Raw genomic sequence first — 23970 nt, forward strand, 5'->3', positions numbered from 1 at the left:
GCGTACTTAGTCCGTCTAAACACATTTCAGCGGACAGTCCGCTCGTGTGTGGGCTTCAGCTGACTTTTTCAGCGTGCAGTCTGGCGTACTAAGTATTTCGGATTTTTCGAAATTCTGTCCGTCGTACTTTGGTTTCAGCGGACAATCCGCTCGTCAGTAGGCTAGTTCGACGGACTAAGAATGGCGCATGCCCAGAAAGGATTTACACGGCGGAAGGGTGCTTTGCTGTGTATTGGACTTCCTATTTCTAGTCCCGTCGTACGTGCTGTACACGTCATCGCGCAAGCTTTCGACGGACTGTTTGGGTATCCGTGTGTGGTCAAGTCCGTTCAGTCGAAAGTATGACGGACTGTCCGTCGGATTGTACGACGGACTAAGTACGCCATACAGTCCGCCCGTGTGTACGCGGCATTACAGTCACTTGCAGGCAACCAACCACAAGAACAGGGTCTATAAGATAACTAATCAGTTTCAGAGTAAGCCTTGTAAGTGGTACCTTTGCAAAGTATGGTATATATAAAATCAGTGGATCCTGTATCAAGATTTAGGATAATGCAGTAGCCCTTGTTAACAGAAGCAGTAGTAATAGTTACAGGACACAAAAGCTTATTTGGAATGGAAGCTTCATAATTATCTGCCTTTAAAGATAGTAACCTCTGTAGCAGTAGCTTCATGAACCTGTCTAGCAGAAAAAGTAGGGCAGATTTTTTCAAAGTGCCTCATTTTCTTGCATTTACCACTCTTAATCTTTTGCAGTACATGCAGTGCTGTCTTCAACCACACCTGATGCATTACTTGTTCAGCAACAAATTCACAGGTAGGGACCAACTCTCTCAAAGATGATATAGATTACTGTTAATTCACAGCTGAATCTGAGACAAATGGGATGGATGCCCGTTTTTTTACATCCGTGCAGCAGACACAGGCAGATATCTTTATGGATGGACTGATGTAAACAGACTCAGCTGTCAATTAACATCAGGCTACCTTTGATGCATCACATTTAGGTCTTTTTCTGGAGACACATAGAGACTCAAAGATAGGCGGATGTAAATGGACACAATCCTTTAAATCTGCCTGTCCTTAAAGCTGCATGGACCTTTTCATCTCATCAGATCCACCTGAAAAAGTGACAGGCTGACCTGATCAGAAAGCCTGCATGTAAGGGCTCTTAGTTCTGCTTTAACAAATTCAGGCAATCATGATGTTACAGGAACAGGAAGAAACTTGTATAGTATAGTATAGAGAGCATATAGGTACATGTAACTGTAAATAGTTACATCTATAGACCAAAGGTATGAACACTAAGACGTGGTTCACACTGGGGCAACTTGTCAGGTGTCTTAGCCATCTGACAAGTCGCGCTCCATTCTGTACAGTGGAACTGTTCTAATAGGAGCGACACAAGTCACTCTAACTTAGTAAAGGTTCCTGTACTACTTTTGCGCCGACTTCAGGCGACTTGCATTGACTTCTATACAGAAGTCATTTTGCAAGCCGCCACTTAAGTTGGATGCAGGTCACCTGAGGCATTTGCGTTGCAAGTCGTAATGCCTCATTGTGAACCGACTATAAATGTAGGAGCCTAACCAAAAATTACAATCTGATTGTGGAATATACATGATCTAGTTCTCCTGACTGTCATGGAAGCAAGATTCTTATACAGTATAGCTTGACTTGATATGCAGCTGGGAGGATTATAGAAGAACCAGTTATTTGGCCCCTTAGGTTATGGAAGTTATAATTTCTGAGGTCATTTAGAAAATTACCAGCTTTAGTAGACAGTGCATGTCTTTATTGAACTGGATACGTTATTTCAAGACAAAAATTATACAGTTTGTTTAGTAAACTCTGCTGTGTTTGTTATAAGTTGTATATGCATCATTGCATGGGTTCATGCCACATCACATTCTTCTTGCAAAAGCTAGACAAGAATGTTGATTAGTGCTTAAGATGTCTGTTCTTAATTCAACATCTTCTTAAAATTTTCTTTTACAAGGAAATAAAACTTAGGCCCCTTTCACACAGACGATCCGTTCAGGTCCGCCTGTCAGTTTTTTAGGTGGACCTGAACGGACACTCCATAGAGGTCTATGGAGGGACAGATGTCAGCAGTGACATGTCCGCTGACATCCAACCCGATCCCATCCGAAAAAGTGTGATTGACCTATTTTTCCATTCGTCTGCGGATCAGGTGACAACGGACTCTATGGTCCTTCGTCATCCGATCCCCCATAGGGTAGAGTGGCGCTCTGACAGGTCCATTCCTGCACAGTGTGCAGAGACCTATCATCTTCCTGCTCAGCGGGGATCGATGGAGCGATCCCCCACTGAGCAGAGCGGGCTCCGTACACGGACACGTCCATGTGAAGGAGCCCTTACTCAAATCCAGGCACCCACCAATGGATAACCTGCCCCACTCCAGTAAGCTAAGTTGAATAATTCTGCCTGTGATAACATTTTAATCATTAGTAACAGCACGCTCACTACTTGCTTATATATACAGTATATACCTGTGTTTATCCAGTTTAGCAACATAAAATGTTAAATATATTTTTAAACAATACAAATGTTAAGTAGTGGCCATAGTGAGAGCTTGACCATGTAATTATTATGCTCAGTATCATTTATCTTATATGCATGCACACACACACACATACATACACACACACACTAACAGTAATTGTTGAAAAGAGGGAAAACAATTAAATCCAAACACTCTTCACTCACAGCACCATAGGATATTGCTTACCAGCTGTTTGTTATACCCCTTCTCAACAACTTTTGTACTGTTCACTGTCCCTCTATTTATTCAGGTCTGAATACTGAAGCAAAGTAGTTCAGAACAGTCTTTTCTTAATGAGGGAGCCTTGGGATTGGCGGAGCCAAATTAATTGCGATCCATCTAGGGTAACTGGTTGTATAGAAGTGCAATCAGCCTGTCGGGCTGTATGGGCGGCAGCATTAATTAATAGATATGTGCACACTGAAATATTTTGTTTCGGAAGTTCGTTTTCGTCCGAAAAATACATTTATTTAGTTACTTCCAAAATTCGTTTTCATTTATTTTGTTTTTCGTTAAAAATGCATTAGTCCGAAAATCCAAATTAATTAAGGTCGAATCTGTCATTGAAGGCTTATGGTGTCTGTCAAATGTTCAAAGAATGTTCACCAAACTGTACGACGCCGTATAGTTTAGCTGCTCCATCGAATTCTTAGAACTTTCTTAGAACTTTCGACAGACACCATAAGCCAAAGATTCGACGTTTGCATGTTTTTCACTGCTTTTTCGAATCTTTGTCATTCATGTTGAATGTATATTGTTCAAACAGAAAATGGACTGGTGATAGTGATCACTGATCAGACAGGTAACACGATAGGGTATATAGAATCTATATAGAATCTCAATCTATAATATAGAATCTATAATAATAAATCTCTCTCCCCCCCCCAAAACACGGGCCTCTGAGGCTATCACAACACTAGCAACACTAGTATCACTATCAAGTTCACAACACTAACACAATAGCAGCAGATTATTGTGAAAAAGTTAAGTTGAACTGTAGCTTGCTTCACTATTGTTATGCTTAATTGCTAAATAATTTAGGTTCTCTGACAAATGGACCGGCTAAGATTGACTGTCTTCTAAAATGATTCAGTGTGTGTGTCTCTCTCTGCCAGCAATCGTAAGTGAAAGTAAGTTGGCTGTACGTGTGTACTTAGTTCTAGCTATTTTACTGCTCCTCCTCTTTGGTTACAATCAGCCAATACCATTCATCATCATCATTATTTTTATTTTGCTTCCCCCACCCAATTCCAGCAGCGATCTTTTCTCTCTATGTCAAATCTTTTCTCTCTATGTAGAATAATCTTGGACTAATAGAGTTAAGGTTAAGCACCACAGGTTCGATAGACACAGATTGTTATTGTCAGCGTCATGTCGAATCTCCTATCTATAACGAACTGTTGTCACAATGAAAACGAAAATAAAGCATTTGTTTATGTCGGATCTTTCGTTTTTAGGATTCTGCACTTTCGTTATCGTTTGTTAAAACCTGAAATTCGGACAAAAATGCATTTGAACGAAAACGAATGCACATGTCTATTAATTAATGTGTTCTGATGGCGGAGAACAATCCCCACTGTCAGAATACAATTGGTCCACAAGAGGGATTTTTTTCCATCAACACGAAGTGTGTTGATGACGGAATTGAATTATTTTTTTCCATCCTGGTTGAATGAAAAAAATGCATCATCTATGGCCTGCCTTACATGGCACATATACACATAGTACTAATATATGCTCAATGTACATTTTATCGGCAGCATTCTCCTCTGATTTTAAATGAAAGCTGGAGCTTCCTTTTTTGAATTTTCTGTCTAAGGAACTGGCACTTGTGGCTGTTGTGGAGTATAAGGGTGACCAGTCCTCTCATTGTCCCTTCTGTAGACTTACTGGTGATTTTCAGTGCCTGTGAAAATTTGGGTGCCAAGATAAGCAGGGTAGATGATCCCAGTATACTTGGGGCTCCTTAAGAGGTGCGCTACATGGGTTTATGAATGTATTTACTGCCAGTGGGGGAATAGGGGTGGTGACAGAGGACAAGATAACTTCCCAGACATGACTCCCAGACCCACCCAATAAACACCTACTATTGTGTAGTTCTATGTGGGGGCATGAAATTGGAAATGACATGTAGCACCACATCTACGTCCTCTCATTGAGACAGACCATACCAGAAAATCGGAGTGACATTTTCTCAGGTACATTTGTATTTGTTTTGCTTATTCTTTGGCATTGATTTCACTTTTAATGATAAAAGAACATCATACCAATATGAGGAGAATTAGCAGAACCTTTGGGAGGTTGGTAATTGCTATCTTTGCTATCTTGGAGGTCAGTTTTAAATAATACAATAATACAAACAGAGGCATGGAGATTTATTTTTATTTATAAACAAATTTGAGACTTTTAAATCATTATGCAACATTCGTATTTGAGGTAAAATGGTTGTTAAAAAATAAACTTGTAACATTGCATAGCTGAACTCTGTATAACACTATGGGGGTTATTTACTAAAGTAAAATCCACTTTGCACTACAAGTGCACTTGGAAATAAAGCGAGAAATTAGATCTGAGGGGGACATGCAAGGAAAATAAAAAAACAGCATTTTAGCTTGCACATGATTGGATGATAAAAATAGCAGAGCTTTCACTCATTTTAGATCTACCCCTTAGATTTAGAGAGACTGCACTTGAAAGTGTACTTTGAAGTGCACTTGCGGTGCAAAGTGGATTTGTCTTTCGTAAATACCTCCCATATCCCTTTTGTAAAGAGTCATTAAATCTTAAATTTATTATGGTTTATTTAGTAAGCACTAATTCTTAAAGCGTATTTAAATCCATGAACAAAAATATAATATATTGCAGCTTACCACTCCTTTGATGTGTTGGCTGCATTTATTTTCACTTTTCAGATTAATACATTTTTTTACAAGTACAGAAAATACCTGTAGTGTCCTTGTCACATCCTGTGAGTTTACAAGAGAGTGAATAGAACCTTAGTTTACAGAATCACGCAACCTGCAAGGCCCATCAAGCCACCGCATAAACAAAGACAACCATGGTTGTCCCCATAGATACAATGGAGAAATGAGTGTAGTCATGAAGAAATGTGTCACTTGCATGATTACCAAGTAAAAATAGGGAAAAATGCCAGAAAAAGGGAAACTAATGCAGTCACTGCATCTAAGCACTGGCAAGCTGTAATATATAAATGTTTTTGTTTTGGGTTTAGATGAGATTTAAGTGTCAATTATTATGTGTAGAGAATTCCTTTTCAGCCTGTATCTAAGCACACACCCCAAAGAATGGGTTGAGGTACTAATGAAGAATTCCTGTACAAAATAATAGCAGTGCATGCATTTAAAGGCAGCCAGGCCATGCCATCATTCCCTTTAGTGGTTTTCTCTCCCAACCTGTGCTGTAGCCCCAGGCTGTGTGCTTAGTCTTGCATTATTGCTCTGGGTGGGCCATGCAACAGAAAGCAACCTCTGACAGACATGGAGATTTTAAGACTCTACAAACCATGAGTTATATGGAACATGATCACAACAGCGAGCCACTGCTAGTATAAAAGGGAAAATGAGATCTGGGATTACGTGCATATCTACTCTATGAACTGTGCTACCAAAAGTACTGAAGTATAAAGTCTCTAGAACTGGGAGACAAAAAGTCATATATAAAAAGGTCAACAAAATATCTAAGCCAAGGGGAAGTGTTAGGTTTTAAACACAGTTTTGATGAGTATTAGTATTCGTAAATCGTATTTGTTTTTCTTTTTGAGAACTCAGCATGTATAATTTTTTATTTAAATGCAAAATAAGAAAATCTTACTTTGAGGGTGAGGTATTAATAAAAAAAGATTCTGAGATGTAGTGATTGGAGTGGGTTGGGCTTTTTCTTCATTTATAATGAATGCATAGATCTATAAAGTACTGGCAGTCCCCGGATTACAAACAAGAAGAAGAAGGTTCTGTAGGTTTGTTCGTAAGTTGAATTTGTATCTACTGTAAGTTGAAACTGGTACATTTTTGAAGTGTAGCTCCAGCCAAATAAATAATTGTTACTTTTTGGGATAGCATAGGGAAGGGTTAACACCCCTGTAATGTTTGTTTTGCTGTCTGTGCCCCTGTTTAGAAGATTTCACCTCCCGTTCTGTCCATGTGACAACTGGATTATGAAAATGTTAGGATGTTGTGGAAACAAAGATTGGTAATAAAGCTTCAGTGAAGACATCTTTTTCCCATGATAGCTCTTACAGGAGTGAATTTCCCAACCTAGGGGTAGATTTCCTCCCACTTCCTGTTGTCTCCCTCTGTTTGTAAGTGTGAGACAAATGTAAGTCGGATTTTTGTAACTCAGGGACTGCCTGTAATGAGTGTAACAGGGGTTATTATTCTTAAAGCTGTAAGGAGGGCATGTGGGAGAGATCCTAACTTAAAGCTATAGTAAACCCATCGATTTAACAGTATCAAAAAACAGTTACATTCCCAAAACATGCCGGAAAAGTGACTGTCACTTGTGCTGTCAACCAAGCTGTCCAAGCATCCAATGGCTGGTGCCATAACCGATCACATGTGAAGCATCATGGCAGTTGAAGATTAAACAGAGGCCAAGGTGGCAGCTTCTTTGGCTGAAAACGATAGGAGGGTTTACTTCCACTTTAATGGTGCTTATACTTTAAGGGGAATATTTTTTGTCAGTTAAAGTAACTTTTACCAAATATTCAGTGCAGGTAAATCTTCATGTATGTGTTTTACATTACAGTGATTGATTAACCTAAATGTTTGGTGAATGTCACATTCACTGCTTTATCATTTTACCCTTAAGTGTTAATTTTATTGCAGTGGATTGGAAATTGCTAGTTGTACTTATTTATGAATAAAGAATACACAACACTGTGCATAATCATGTTGTTATTATAACTCAGGTCAATAGGGGTTATTTAGGAAAGGCAAATCCACTTTGCACTGAAAGTGCACGTGGAAGTGCAGTCGCTCTAAATCTAAGGGGTAGATTTGAAATGAGTGGAAGCTCTGCTGATTTTATCATCCAATCCTATGCAAGCTAAAATGCTGTTTTTTTATTTTCCTTGCATGTCCCCCTCGGATCTACAGTGACTGTACTTCCAAGTGCACTTTCAGTGCAAAGCGGATTTTCCTTTAGTAAATAATCCCCCATGTCTTTTTAGATATAAAATAGAAGGGAGTTTTTTTTTCTAATTCAAATATTTTAAATCCCTTCATTACATACCTAAAAGCAGACACTCACAGCATTCACACAAAGGGTTGTTTTTATAAGATCAAATACACTTTATTGACTGTAGACAAAAATGTTAATCAGCTATGGAATTATTGAAAAATATTTTTGAACAACAGTAAAATAAAACAATTTTCTGGGGCTCATTTATTAAAACTGCAAAAAATAAAATAAAACATGTTTTAGTTTTACATTACATATATGGTAGCAACATCTTTAATTTTGTTTTCCTATTCTGTATTGTTGTTGATGAGCAATGGGTGGATTAACATCATATGTTATTTTCTAAATAAATACTACAAGAAAAGTTACATGGCATGGTCCATTTACCACATTTTGCAGTTATTAAATAATTACAAGTTTTTCTATGTGTACATGTAAACACGAACGGTTGTTCTGGTAATAGGTGGTTAATCTGGAGTGATTTAAACTTAAAAGTTTAATATTGAAATAAATGTGTTCATAAGGAATTCTGTCACAAGGGTGCATTTTCTAATAAAGCATTACTGAAAAAATAAATTACAAAATTCTAATATATACATAACACTGTACATATAAATGTATATTGAGATGTACTGTATATTTGAAATGTGTTTTATTTCCTAACCAGTTCATTGCCTGTAATGATGTAACTCGAAATTCTATAGTCAAAAACTACTTTTAATGACATCCACAAGACCTGACAACCATATTTCTATACTTTTTTAAAATAACATTGGAGCTGTCATCAAAGTAAAGCACAGATATGGCATTTAGTTTTGTAGGTGCACAGCATGGCTTGGGGACATGTTCAGGAAACATCAAATGGACCTGTTAATAAAACAAGATTATTACATTACTGTTTATATTTCCTTTATATTTCCATGATGATTTAAAAAAAAATATTAAAATATCTTTAAACTTATAGTGTGAAGCTTTATTTAACATCTAAGAAATTTTTAGTAATTTTTTGCAAGAGCACAGTACAACTGTAAAGAATATGGTGTCACTCAGAGACTGTCTAAAAGGCCTGCTCCATCTGCCAAGGGATAGATGCAAATATAAAATTCAAACAAAATGATTCCCAACTGGTTTCCTGGATCACTATAGGGAAAACTCCCTCAACCCCTGAAATGGTCATTATATAAGGATATAAAGAAAGTATATGAATTTAATGTATAAGCCCATCTAAAACTGATTATTCAGTGTCGAGTTAGTGCCAGGAAAATGAATCAGTCATTGGCTTTCTTTCATCTGGTAGAAACTACAGCAAAGACTGCAGCAGTTAACAGTTCTACCCCAATAATAAAGCCATAATGAAGTTAAGAAAGCCTCATTCTCCTGCTGCTAATAATTAGTGAAATTCTCCAGGTTTGATCCACCAAGGGTTCAGTGAATCTTATTTAAAATGTGTCAGACCGGAATTTAGATGGGAATCCAACTGAAATCTGTGTGAGGGAAAATCTGGTTATTAGAATCTGGTCATTTTTAGGGCAAACTGCTGCCAAAAAAGATACAAGAAGCTGGGCATACCATGGAGAAGAGGTGTCAATAGAAAAAAAGAAGGGAAAGAGTGACAGCATACACAAGCAGCACATAGTTGACTGCAGTTAGCTTGGCCCTATAGAGGAACACCCCAATCTGACTCATTTCAGTAGGGAAAAATACTTTTTCAGGTAGCTTAAGTAGCAATACATGCTTTTTCATGGGGCTTCAGAAAAGAAATCCTCAAGTCATACTAAACATATAATGTTTAATTGTCATTATGCCTTCTATTTATGTATAAAGATCATGCTAGGCATTTTGTTTCAGTGCAAATGTAAACTTTGTTGAAACTCGTTTACCTTTGTTTTGTTTATTCATTTTCTAATGAATTCCAAATTTTCATAATGATTCAAATTCGAAGGGCCTGGTTAGGATGGGGGGAGGGAACCTCACACTTTTTTTTTTTTCAGAATTTTCTATTGGTGACATTCCTTTGTTTACTTTTCAACTCTGAGCGGGAAGCCCGCTGGCAGCTGATGAGTCGGTGGCCGGCTACCTGGCTGGCTCTATAACAACCAGCTATTCTTCACACAGAATTTGAATTGATTAGTCATTTTTCAACGGATCCAAATTTGAATAGTTTGGAATTTGTTAGAAAATTAATAAACTAAATTAAATGTAATGAAACAAAACTAAATTAAACAAATTCCAAAACAAAACTAAATTAAACAAATTCCAAAACAAAACAGCAACATAACAACTCTATCCGAAATAAAATGAATTTTTCCATTCTGCACATGTCTAGATCATGCCACTGTATTTAATGTAATATAAAAAGCACCTGAGTACCTTATTTAATCATTGATAGTCAGAGATCACATGATGTTTCCCAGGTTTTTCCTGTCCTTAGGGAAAGATCTGAGGGAAGAGTTTCTGGTACTCTGCAGATGCATGTTCTATAGCAGCAGAAGTCATCTGGACTATGAATCTGTGTCTGCACAGCACTAATTGGTGCTGTGTCAGTCACATGACATAAAATATGTCTTTCAGAATAGAGACTCAAAATAAATAATAGCAACAACGTATTTTAAAGCTTAATACAAATCTATATTTCAAAGCAAATGTTTATTATTTTTTTGCAATAACATGGTGTAGGCAGAATTTAAGTTGACTGACAATTAACTTTGTTTACACTATAAAGATATCTGGAGAAGGATCTGCCATTAATAGATTGTGCAATAACCCTCCAGCCTATGTCGGTTTTGTGAATGTGCTGAGACTAACAAGGAGGTGAAGGAACTGCAACCATTTTTATACACAGTCCCCCCAGTTCCAGGGGTTCAAATGTAATTGGACAAATGAATATAATCATAATTAAAATGTTAATTTTTAATATTTTGTTGAAAATTCTTTACTGGCTATGACTGCCTGAAGTCTGGTACCCATGGACATTACGACTGGGTTTCCTTCTTTCTGATGCTTTTCCAGGCTCTAACTGCAGCTGTCTTCAGTTGTTCTTTGTTTGTGGGTCTTTCTGCCTTTAGTTTTGCCTTCAGCAAGTGAAATGCATGTTTAATTGGGTTGAGATTAGGTGATTGACTTGGCCATTGCAGAATATTCCACTTATTTTCCTTGAAAGGCTCCTAGGTTGCTTTTGCAGTGTGTTTTGGATCATTGTCCATGTGTACTGTGAAGCGCCATCTAATTAAATTTGCTGCATTTGGCTGAATCTGGATTGACAGTATATCTCTAAACACTGCAGAATTCATCTGGCTGCTTCTGTCTTCTGTCACATCATCAATAAACACCAATGACCCAGTGACACTGGAAGCATGCCCATGCCATCTCACTGCCTCCACCATGTTTTACAGATGACATTATGTGCTTTGGATCATGAGTTGTTCCAAGCCTTCTCCATGCTTTTTTCTTTCTGTCATTCTGGTACAGATTAATCTTAGTTTATCTGAAAAAGATAAATGCTTTTCCAGAACTGGTCTGGCTTTTTTAGATGTTAGTTGGCAAAGTCTAATCTGGCTTGCACCTTGTGGTGAACCCTCTGTATTTTCTCTTGTGAAGTCTTCTCTTGATTGTAGACATTGACAATGATACGTCCACCTCCTGGAGTGTGTCTTTCACTTGTCCGGATGTTGTGAATGTTTTTTTTTTTTTTTTACCATAGAGAGGATCCTACGATCAACCACCACTGTTGTCTTCCATGGACGTCCAGGTCTTTTTATATGGCTGAGTTCACTAGTGCATTCTTCTTTCCTCAGAATGTACCAAATTGTTGATTTGGCCACTCCTAAAGTTGCTGCTATCTTTCTGATGGATTTGTTTAGTTTTTCAGGCCTTACAATGGCCTGTTTCACTTGCATGGACAGCTCCTTTGAATGCATGATTTAGGTTCACAGCAATAGATTCCAAATGCAAATACCACACTTAGAACCAACTACAGACCTTTTATCTGCTTACTTGATGAAGAAATAATGAAGTAGTAGCCCACACCTGGCCATGAAACAATTGTCCAGTTACTTTTGGTCCCTTGAAAAAGGGGGGATGGCTAAGCCCTGCAATTCCTAAACCCTTCCTCCGATTTGGATGTACATACCCTCAAATTAAGTGTGCACTTTCAGCCCATATCCATATAACTATAGCTTAAATATGTTTTAGTAAATATAGTGCCTTGAAAAAGTATCCATACCCCTTGAAATTTGCCACATTTGTCATTATACAACCAAAAATGTAAATGCATTTTATTGGGATTTTACGTGACAGACCAACACAAAGTGGCACATAATTGTGAATTGTATGGAAAATTATAAATGGTTTTCAAATTTTTTTACAAATAAATATGCATTTGTATTAAGACCCCCCTAAAATCAATAATTTGTAGAACCATCTTGCGCTGCAATTACAACTGAAATTCTTTTTTGTATGTCTTCACCAGCTTTGCATATCTAGAGAGTGAAATATTTGCCCATTCTTCTTTGAAAAATAGCTCAAGCTCTGTCAGATTGGATGGAGAGCAACTGTGAACAGCAATATTCAAGTCTTGTCACAGATTCTCAATTGAATTTTGGTCTGGACTTTGACTGGACCATTCTAACACATGAATATGCTTTGATCTAAACCATTCCATTGTAGCTCTATCTGTATGTTTAGGTTCATTCTCCTGCTGGAAGGTCGACCTCCTCCTCCAATCTTTTGCAGACTCTAACAGGCTTTCATCCATCTTCCCATCAGCTCCGACTAGCTTCCCTGTCCCCGCTGAAGAAAGGCATCCCCGCAACATGATGCTGCCACCAGCATGTTTCACAGGGGGGTGGTGTGTTCAGGATGATGTGCAGTGTTAGTTTTCCGCCACACATAACGTTTTGCTTTTAGGGCAAAAAGTTCAGTTTTGGTCTCATCTGACCAAAGCACCCTTTTTCACATGTTTGATGTGTCCCCCACATGGCTTCTTGCAAACTGTAAACAGGACTTCTTATGGCTTTCTTTCAACAATGGCTATCTTCTTGCCACTCTTCCTTACAGTTTTGTGAAGCCTAAAAGATTTGTGAAGTGCAGCACTAATAGTTGTCCTGTGGGCAGATTCTCCCACCTGAGCTGTGGATCTCTGCAGCTCTTCCAGAGTTACCATGGGCATCCTGGCTGCTTCTCAGATTAATGCTCTCCTTGACCGGCCTGTCAGTTTAGGTGGGCGGCCATGTCTTGGTGCATTTGCAGTTGTGCCATACTCTTTCCATTTTTGGATGATGGGTTGTAAATTGCTCCGTGAGATGTTCGAAGCTTAGGATATCTTTTTAGGACCTAACCCTGCTTTAAACTTATGCACAACAGTTTCCCTGACCTGTCTGGTGTGTTCATTGGCCTTCATTATGCTGTTTGTTCACTAAGGTTCTCTAACAAACAAAACAACGTATCCATTTTCTTCCACTTCACAATTACTTACCACTTTGTGTTGGTCTATCACATAAAATCCCAATAAAATACATTTATGTTTTTGGTTGTAATGTGGAAAATGTCAAGGGGTATGAATACTTTTTCAAGGCACTGTACCTGAAAAAAAACAAAAATTGTGCCTGTGTACAAATATATATGGACCTAACTGTATATCCTGCAACTATAGTGTTTAAATATTTGAGGACATAGAGGAGGGAGGGGATTGTAATTCATCACTGTGTCACTGTGTATATGCCCACGTGTGTGACTCTATAGTCATGTGGGCTGCACCTATAAGAAAAAGGAGAAAATGAAAGGGATTGCAAAGTCTCATTTTTTTTCTATTAAAATAACAAACATGTTATACTTACCTGCTCTGTGCAGTGGCTTTGCACAGGGCAGCCTGGATCCTCCTCTTATAGGGTCCCTGGATGGAGCTCCTGGCCCCTCCCTCTTGTTCAGTGCCCCCAGAGCAAGCAGCTTGCTACGGGAGCACCCGAGCTGAGCCGCAGTTCTGTGTATCCATTCAGACCATTCAGAGCTGCGGTTCAGTCCCACTGCCTCTCTCTCCTCATTGGCTACCTGAGTTTGATTGACAGCAGTGGGAGCCAATGGCGCGCTGCTGTGTCTTAGCCAATCAGGAGGGAGAGTCCCAGATAGAAGGGAACTGAATCTTGAGCATGCTCAGTAGATGGGGCAATGGTTGGGCTATACAATCTCAGGCTACAGCAGCGATACAGACAAGACGGAGGGACAGTGAACAGCAGGATTTTTGCTATCTACAGAAAATGAATGCTCTAGTGGCAATGTGTGTATGAACACAATATAAAAACATGTATTGACAGTGTATAGTGATTTGCATTTAATGACAGTTTAACATGTATTGCTAGATTAAGACTCCTAATGTGGGTAGCTGAGAATACATGCATGAATACTTCTTGCTACAAGAGTCCCCAAGATGCATACAAATCTAGAGTGGGGCATTCAACCAATCTGCATCCACTAAATATAAAATATAATTTTAGGTTTTATTGTTAAATAACTATTTTTAACCACTTTCAGACCGGACCATTTTGCTGGTAAATGACCAGAGGTCTTTTTACAATTTGGCACTGCGCTGCTTTAACTGGTAATTGCGCGGTCATGCAATGTTGTACCCAAACAAAATTTGCGTCCTTTTCTTCCCACAAATAGAGCTTTCTTTTGATGGTATTTGATTGCCTCTGCGATTTTTATTTTTTGAGATATAAATGGAAAAAGACCGCAAATTTTGAAAAAAAATGATATTTTCTACTTTTTGTTATTAGAAAAATCCAATAAATTCAATTTTAGTCATACATTTAGGCCAAAATGTATTCAGCCACATGTCTTTGGTAAAAAAAAAGTCAATAACTGTATATTTATTGGTTTGCGCAAAAGTTGTCACATCTACAAACTAAGGTACGTTTTCTGGAATTTACGCAGCTTTTAGTTTACGACTGCCTATCTCAGTTCTTGAGGTGCTAAAATGGCAGGGCAGTACAAAACCCCCCCAAATGACCCCATTTTGGAAAGTAGACCCCCTAAGGAAATTGATAAGTGGCATGTTGAGCCCATCGAATATTTTATTTTTTTGCCTCAAGCGATTGAATAATGACAAAAAAATATTTTTTTTTATTTTTTTTACACAAAGTTGTCACTAAATGATATATTGCTCACACATGCTATGGGCATATGTGAAATGACACCCCAAAATAAATTCTGCTGCTTCTCCTGAGTACGGGGATACCACATATGTGGGACTTTTTGGGAGCCTAGCCACGTACGGGGCCCCGAAAACCAAGAACCGCCTTCAGGTTTTCTAAGGGCGTAAATATTTGACTTCACTCCTCACTACCTATTACAGTTTTGAAGGCCATAAAATGCCAAGATGGCACAAAACCCCCACAAATGACTCCATTTTAGAAAGTAGACACCCCAAGCTATTTGCTGAGAGGCATTTTGAGTCCATGGAATATTTTATATTTTGCCACAAGTTGCGGGAAAATTACAAACTTTAATTTTTTTTTATTTTTTTTTCACAAAGTTGTCACTAAATGATATATTGCTCACACATGCTATGGGCATATGTGAAATGACACCCCAAAATAAATTCTGCTGCTTCTCCTGAGTACGGGGATACCACATATGTGGGACTTTTTGGGAGCCTAGCCACGTACGGGGCCCCGAAAACCAAGAACCGCCTTCAGGTTTTCTAAGGGCGTAAATATTTGACTTCACTCCTCACTACCTATTACAGTTTTGAAGGCCATAAAATGCCAAGATGGCACAAAACCCCCACAAATGACCCCATTTTAGAAAGTAGACACCCCAAGCTATTTGCTGAGAGGCATGTTGAGTCCATGGACTATTTTATATTTTGCCACAAGTTGCGGGAAAATTACAAACTTTTTTTTTTTTTTTTTTTCACAAAGTTGTCACTAAATGATATATTTCTCACGCATGCCATGGGCATATGTGAAATGACACCCCAAAATAAATTCTTCTGCTTCTCCTGAGTACGGGGATACCACATATGTGGGACTTTTTGGGAGCCTAGCCGCGCACGGGGCCCCCGAAAACCAAGCACCGCCTTCAGGCTTTCTAAGGGCGTTACAGTTTTGAAGGCCATAAAATGCCAAGATGGCACAAACCCCCCCAAATGACCCCATTTTGGAAAGTAGACACCCCTAAATTTAGGGGTACACTAGTGAGATTAGGTAATAAATGGCGGGTGCCCTGAAACTATAAAAAAAATAACTAACCAACCAGCGTCACCTGTAACAGTTATATGGTGATCACTGGTGAAAGGGTTAACTAGGGGGCAATCAGGGGGCTTTATGCGGTAGTATATGGGGGTCCCTGGCGCTATAAAAAGCTGCGGCGAACCTAAATACCTACCTGCCTAACTAGCGTCACCTGTGACACTAATACAGTGATCAGAAAAACGATCGCTTATTAGGCTGGGTTCACACTGGAGCGATGTGGGAACGCCACGAATGCGCGGCGGGTTCCCGCATCACATGCCTCCCGGCGGCAGTTCACACTGCCCTATGCGAACTGCTGGGAGTGTCAGTGAAATGTTAATGACACCCCCAGATCAGTTCGCATATCGCAGTGCGATCTGCAAACTCGGATCGCATGGTGTGAACACCCATGCGATCCGATTCTGCTGCGGACCAAAAAAAGGGTCCCGTGCGAGTTTGCGGCGGGTGCGACACGAATTCAGCCATACTATCTGTATGGCTGAACTCGAATCGCACAGAGATCGGATGTGATTTGCACTGCAGTGCGGTGCGAATCACATCCGTTCTCATAAACCGCTGCAATGTGAACCCAGCCTTAGTGACACTGGCGACGGGGGGTGATCACGGGGTTAAACCTTTATTGGGGGGGTTAGGGGGGTACCTTAGAACTAAAGGGGGCTAACCCTAACTGCCCTAACAGTTATTACAGTCACAAATGACACCCGCCGGGTGATCAGGGGGTTAAACCTTTATTAGGTAATAAATGGCGGGTGCCCTGAAACTATAAAAAAATAACTAACCAACCAGCGTCACCTGTAACAGTTATATGGTGATCACTGGTGAAAGGGTTAACTAGGGGGCAATCAGGGGGCTTTATGCAGTAGTATATGGGGGTCCCTGGCGCTATAAAAAGTTGCGGCGAACCTAAATACCTACCTGCCTAACTAGCGTCACCTGTGACACTAATACAGCGATCAGAAAAATGATCGCTTATTAGGCTGGGTTCACACTGGAGCGATGCGGGAACGCCACGAATCCGCGGCGGGTTCCCGCATCGCATGCCTCCCGGCGGCAGTTCACACTGCCCTATGCGAACTGCTGGGAGTGTCAGTGAAATGTTAATGACACCCCCAGATCAGTTCGCATATCGCAGTGCGATCTGCAAACTCGGATCGCATGGTGTGAACACCCATGCGATCCGATTCTGCTGCGGACCAAAAAAAGGGTCCCGTGCGATTTTGCGGCGGGTGCGGCGGGTGCGACACGAATTCAGCCATACTATCTGTATGGCTGAACTCGAATCGCACAGAGATCGGATGTGATTTGCACTGCAGTGCGGTGCGAATCACATCCGTTCTCAAACCGCTGCAATGTGAACCCAGCCTTAGTGACACTGGCGACGGGGGGTGATCACGGGGTTAAACCTTTATTGGGGGGGGTTAGGGGGGTACCTTAGAACTAAAGGGGGCTAACCCTAACTGCCCTAACAGTTATTACAGTCACAAATGACACCAATGCAAAAAAAAAAAAAAAAAAAAAGCAATTGGTGTCACTGTGACTGGGGGGGCAGGGGTAATTGGGGGGTGATCGGGGGGTAAAGGGGGGGTGTGAGTGTGCCTGGCATGTTCTACTGTATGTGTGGTGTGTTGGTGCAACTCACCGAACCTCTCTCCTCGGTGCCGGAATGAAAAATACCGACACGGAGGAGAGAATACATCACTTCCTCTCCTGTGTTTACATTACAGGAGAGGAAGTGATGTCACGGAGGATTTCCATTCGTCGAGAGCGATCGCGAGGGGGTGGCCATGAATGAATGGCCGCCCCCTCATCCCGGATCGCTCTCGAAGGAATGCCGACCGCCGCAGGCACCGGGGGGGGCCCGATCGGGCCCCCCACCCGCGGGCAGGCAGGGACTTATATATACGCCCATATGCCTGCCCGTGCCATTCTGCCGACGTATATCGTCGTGCGGCGGTCGGCAAGTGGTTAAAAAGGTTTCATTTAAAATAAAACACAGTATACACTTGTAGAACTTTACATTACTCACCAGAGTTTGTACTATGGCATGATTAGTGGCATTCATATGAGCATTGAGAGGAAAAGAACATTCTCCATCACAATAAAAGGCTGCATATCCCTCTGGAGCTATTATCCAGTCCTAGAATAAAATACAAGTATCATATTTAGAAACTGCTATCTCAGCATTGTTACAGTCTACATTCCTTGGTATAATTGTATAATTTATAATGCAATAACAATACTGTTGCTAATCTGATGGCCATACTTCCTTATTGTTTTTAAACTGCAGAGTCATATTCTTTAAAACTGCAATATTTAATTAAAAGATCACGTTTAAATGGTTTAAAAGCAATTCGGTGCAAGACACACACACATTGGTCCTTTACCTGCCATCCCAGGTCACGAAAACTGACATATAGCTCATGCTTTTTACAAGCCTGCTTCTGCTCACTAGTGTTGTAATCTGTAGGTAAACATAAATAAACAGGTGATTAATAGTTAAGGTATTTTTCATTAATATGTGCTACTAATTGATATAATGATGTTAACCTTAAATATTACCAAAATGTATCATGCAGCGGAGATCCATGATTCCATGTTAAGTTAATGTATAAATGGTAAAAGTAATTACAATAAGAGGTTAAGGTTTGCATCATGGAATGACATTAGGGATTAGCAGTGAGATGAATGTTCTTGGGTTTAGTTCAAGCAGGTTTTGATGAACATTAGATAAGTCCATATATTGAACCGGAACCCAATTGAAATCAATAAGTGCTAAATTTGTCAAATCAATAATAACCATTTTTTCTACCACCATGATGTTCCCGGGTGACCCCGCCCCCTCTGACGCATGGGGACTTCCCTATGGCTTTCCCAGGGTGTCAGAGGGGGGCAGGGGGCACCCGGTTACGTAAACGGGTGGCCTGCCCGCACTCTGATGCCCTGGGAAAACCATAAGGAAGTCCCTGTGTGGGACGTGTGGCCCGCCCTCAGTTATATAAGAACTGTCAAAGTGAAGACACTTCATACGGCGGGAGCCTCCCATGGAGGCGGCCGGTCACTGCTTTTTTTTTTTCGGTCCGTCGGCAGAGCGAAAGAAGAAGAATGGACTTTGTGGGACATTTTTTTTTAAATAAAAGACTTGTCCCAAGCCGTGTCTTGTCATTTTTACCATTTTGAGACTTTTTTGTGAAATGGTAGGGGTACATTTGTACCCCATTACCATTTCACACAGCGGGGAGGCCAGGATCTGGGGGTCCCCTTGTTAAAGTGGGCTTCCAAATTCTGATAAGCCCACTGCCCGCAGACCCCCACAACCACCAGGCAAGGGATGTGGAAATGAGGTTCTTGTCCCAATCAACATGGGGACAAGGTGCTTTGGGGGCTACCCCAAAGCACCCTCCCCATGTTGAAGGCATGTGGCCTGGTACGGTTCAGGAGGGGGGCGCTCTCTCATACCCCTCTTTTCCTGTGGCCTGCCAGGTTGCGTGCTCGGATAAGGCTCTGGTATGGATTTTTGGGGGGACCCCCACTCAATTTTTTTGTTTTTTGGCACGGGGTTCCCCTTAAAATCCATACCAGACCTGAGCTATTAAATTTAAAGGAATATTTCACTTTTATTGTTTCACTTTAAGAATTAGTCAAATCACTGCTCCTGAAAAAACTTCAGTTTTTAAAACTTGTTTTTTGCATTGATACATGTCCCCTGGGGCAGGACCCAGGTCCCCAAACACTTTTTATGACAATAACTTGCATATAAGCCTTTAAAAAGAGCACTTTTGATTATTCATGTTCGCGTCCCATAGACTTAAATGGTGTTCGCGTGTTCAAACTAATTTTTGCCTGTTCAAATGTTCTGCTGTGAACCGAACCGGGGAGTGTTTGACTCATCCCTAGTATTAATGCAATAAAAATTACCCCAAGACATGTTTTAGGCCCCTCCACTGTACTGAAATTGCTTATTTTGATTTCACTGCTCATTGTGAGCTTCTCAATGTGTGCATTAGAAGCTCTAACAAGTCAAAGATAGCCTGTCTCATGAATCCCTTGTGCATGTAGCTCTACAAACGAATCCCTACGTATTTGTAAGGCCTATGTAAAATAAAATACCTACCTACATCATCAGCTTGTTACGCCAGTGCCTTTCTGGGAGACCTTTTTCCTAAACTGCAGAATCACGCAAGATTTCACAGCTTTTATCCCATTTGTTCATTCGCATGTTGCCATAGCATCAGAAAGCAACTATGCCTATGGCAATATATAAACAGCATGGAAGGCAACAAATTACAGGAAGTAAATAGGGAAATTATCCTCTTCCCTCACTGAAAATGGCCTATGGAATTGAAGCATTGAAGATAAAATTTCAAAGCTATTAAAAGAAACAAAGCCTGAATTTCAAAGCAAATAATTGCCAACTGGACCTATAATATGTATTTTTTTAATCGTATAAATAATATGAAAACAAAATGATTTTATAAATGTATGTGATGTGTCTCTTTATGGTACCTACAAACTTTCTTAATGTACAGTACATAACTACCGTATATACTCGAGTATAAGCCGAGATTTTCAGCCCCTTTTTTTAGGCTGAAAGTACCCCCCTCGGCTTATACTCGAGTCACCGCCGTCTGCCTACCTGATCAGCGTGTCGTGCAGACAGACGGCGGCCATTCCACTGTTCAAAAGCCGCGCCTCCCTGTCTGTGATAGGCGGAACACTCAATTTCCCAGCAGTCAGTGTTCCGCTTATCACGGACATCCGCTCATCCTCATACTACGGACGAGGATGAGAGGATGTCCGTGATAGGCGGAACACTGACTGCTGGGAAATTGAGTGTTCCGCCTATCACAGACAGGGAGGCGCGGCTTTTGAACAGTGGAATGGCGGCCGTCTGTCACAGACGAGGAGGAGAGGTGCGGCTTATGAATCCTGGCATGTTTTTATGACATGCTGATACATGCTGATCGGTGCAAAATGGCACACAATGGCACACGGAGCTGCAGAAGGACACAGAGCTGCAGAAGGACACAGAGGCTGCAGAAGGACACAGAGGCTGCAGAAGGACACAGAGGCTGCAGATTGGCACACGGAGGCATGCACAGGACACAGGTAGGCTGCAATGGACACAGGGAGGTACACAGGGAGGTATGCAGCTGCAGATGGGCATTGTTGACCCTCTTTTCCACTCTTTTAAGCTGTAACAGTAGCTGCTGCATGTCTCATTTTCGGCTTATACACGAGTCAATACGTTTTCCCAGTTTTTTTGTGGTAAATTAGGGGCCTCGGCTTATATTCGAGTCGACCTATACTCGAGTATATACGGTATGTTCTCTAACAGTTATATTCAGATACTGCTGACAACTCGTTCTCTTTTGGCATCCAAATACACACAAATACTTTTACTGAGTCCACCCCTTCAAATGAATGTCAAATTTAGTGGTCTGCCAGCCCAGACTTGCTTAGTGGAGATTTCATTTACTTTTTGCTTCTTACCTGTAATACTAGGCATTTTTGATGCATCTTGCTGTGATGAAGATTTGTTCTTGTCTTGCTTTTTCCTTTTTGTGTTTGCAGCCCTAACTGAGCGCAGCAAAACCTCACTTGCTTTAAAGAAAGCTACTAGAAACGGTTGCTTTGACTGGGGTCCATGTCTCCCAACAAGGCCAACTGACTTAACATTGACACTGCGGCCTGAAAAATAAAAAAAAAGAACCCAAGAAATAAACAGTTGACTGATATTCCCATAATGAAATTCCGGTCAAAAAATTTAATGAAGCGCATTATTCTCAGCTGGCTAGACAAATATTAATGCAAATCTGATTTTCCTGGTTCCAAAATGACACTGGAGGCCGAAACATGACAAATTTGTGGTCTAGCAATCCTTTACATATCAATCCACTGTGTACAAAATTGAGAAAACTTGGAAGTTATTATTATTATTATTCAGGATTTATATAGCGCCAACAGTTTATGCAGCGCTTTACAACACAAAAGGGAGACAATACAGTTATAATACAATAAAATACAAGAGCTTACACTCTAATCTGATGGGGCAGGTGGTACAAAAGCTTGTAACTGTGGGGAATGAGCTGATGGAAGTGGTAAAAGATTAGTTGGAGATGTGATAGGCTTCCTTGAAACAGATGAGTTTTCAGGGATCGCCTTAAAGCGGGAGTCCACCGGGACTCCGCGTTTTTTTTTTTTTTTAAAAGCCAGCAGCTACAAATACTGCAGCTGCTGACTTTTAAATAGTGACACTTACCTGTCCAGCGCGCCCGCGATGTCGGCACCCGAAGCCGATCCCTCGCTCGTCTGGCGGGTCCTGCCGCCGCCATCTTGGGTATGGGAATCAGGAAATGGAGCCTTTCGGCTTCATTTCCCGGTTCCCTACTGCGCATGCGCGAGCCGCGCGGCGCAATCCGGACGGTCCCCGCTGCCTCTGGGAGCTGTGTGTTTCCCAGCAGGCAGCGGGGCACTTGCTGAAGGGGGCGGGCGCTTGCGGAAAGGGGCGTAACGTACGCCCCTTTCCGCAGAGAGCTAGCCCGGAAGTGGGTGCAGTTACCTGGATTATCCAGGTAACTGCACCCCCCTCCCCCCTGAAAGGTGCCGATTGTGGCGCCGGAGGGGGGGGGGATTCCGATGAGTGGAGGTCCATTTTAGGGTGGACCTCCGCTTTAAGGTGGCAAGAGTAGGGATAGCCAGACAGGTTGATGTAGCAAGTTCCAGAGGATGAGAGAGGCTCTGGAGAAATCCCGGAGATGAACATGGGAGGAGGAGACGAGGGAGCTTGATAGTATGAGGTCTTGGGAGGAGCAGAGAGGACGGTTTGAGTGATATTTGGAGACAAGATTGGTGATGTAGCTCAGGACAGAGTTGTGAATGGCTTTTTTTCTTGTGGTTAGTATTTTGAATTTAATTCACTGGGCGATTGGGAGACAGTGTAGGGATTAGAGAAGAGGGTTGGCAGATGCTTAACGGTGGATAAGATGGATAAATCTGGCAGCAGCATTCATGATAGATTGAAGAGGGGATAGCCTATGGAGAGGTAGGCCAGTTAGAAGGGAGTTGCAATAGTCAAGGCGAGAGATAACAAGGGAGTGAATGAGGAGCTTGGTGGTTTCATTTGTTAAAAAGGGGTGAATTTTAGAGATGTTATGGAGGTGAAGTCTACAAACTTTTGACAATTATTGGATTTGAGGCTGAAAGGACAAGTCAGAGTCTATGATTACATTATGGTTGCATTGTTGATTTTGATGGAAAAGTCATGGAGGGGGGTACCGGCGGGGTGGGGGAATATTAGTATCTCAGAGATTTTGTTTAAGGAAATGGTGCGACATCCATGCTAATATGTCCATAGGGGGGCGCAAGGCCCCCCCCCCACAGCTAGTCACAAAAAATAGCCCTTTAAAAAAAAAAAGTCCTTTAAGTGCACTGTGTTCAGACATCGGACACAGTGCACTATGGGAAGCATGACGCCAATGCAATCACTTGATTGCAGGTGAGACACTTCATTTGCGGGGTTTTGTGGCACAATGCACAGCGCCTCTACACTGCCTCATGTGCCATTCTCCTTGATGTTTTTCTGTGGATTGGCACCGCCATAGGACATGGGCGGTGCTTTCCCCAGGCAGTAACGTCACTTCTGGTTTCTGTGCCAGTGGGAAATTGGCTCTGTGATCGTGAATGAAGAAGCAAGGTACTGTGATCCGTGCAGTGAGTCTGATATCCTGTCAGTGTCTGTCCACTATACAGCAGCACTTTGTACTGTGATCCTGTGATCGGACTGAAGGTGGGTGCCCTGCTTCTTCTGTGCCTGGGAATCAACCTTCAGCTATTCACCCGGCAATGTGCTGAAGCATTTCATAATTACACATGATTTCCTGTATACCATGAGGGATCCCAGCACTGCGTCCTGCTACAGCCATGGTTTACAGTATATCCTCACCTTCACCAGGTCTC

The 23970-nt window shown here is 41.2% G+C and overlaps 1 protein-coding gene across 1 annotated transcript in view; it reads right to left on the reverse strand.

Annotated features, from left to right (window-relative positions):
* Positions 1-4932: 4932 nt before the first annotated feature.
* The window catches only part of BMP5 (bone morphogenetic protein 5), a 224369-nt gene continuing 205331 nt past the window's right edge, over positions 4933-23970 (reverse strand). The window contains exons 4-7 of the mRNA XM_077487820.1: positions 21505-21702; positions 18399-18475; positions 18041-18151; positions 4933-8632 (exon numbers count right to left, since the gene is read on the reverse strand). Coding sequence (XP_077343946.1) covers positions 8483-8632; positions 18041-18151; positions 18399-18475; positions 21505-21702 — 536 coding nt within the window. The 3' untranslated portion in view covers positions 4933-8482. The remainder of the gene's footprint in view (positions 8633-18040; positions 18152-18398; positions 18476-21504; positions 21703-23970) is intronic.

The sequence above is a fragment of the Lithobates pipiens genome, unplaced genomic scaffold (genome assembly GCF_037356315.1).
Source record: "Lithobates pipiens isolate NorthernLeopardFrog02 unplaced genomic scaffold, aLitPip1_a1.2 Scaffold_18, whole genome shotgun sequence".
NCBI classification, from domain to species: Eukaryota; Metazoa; Chordata; class Amphibia; order Anura; family Ranidae; genus Lithobates; species Lithobates pipiens.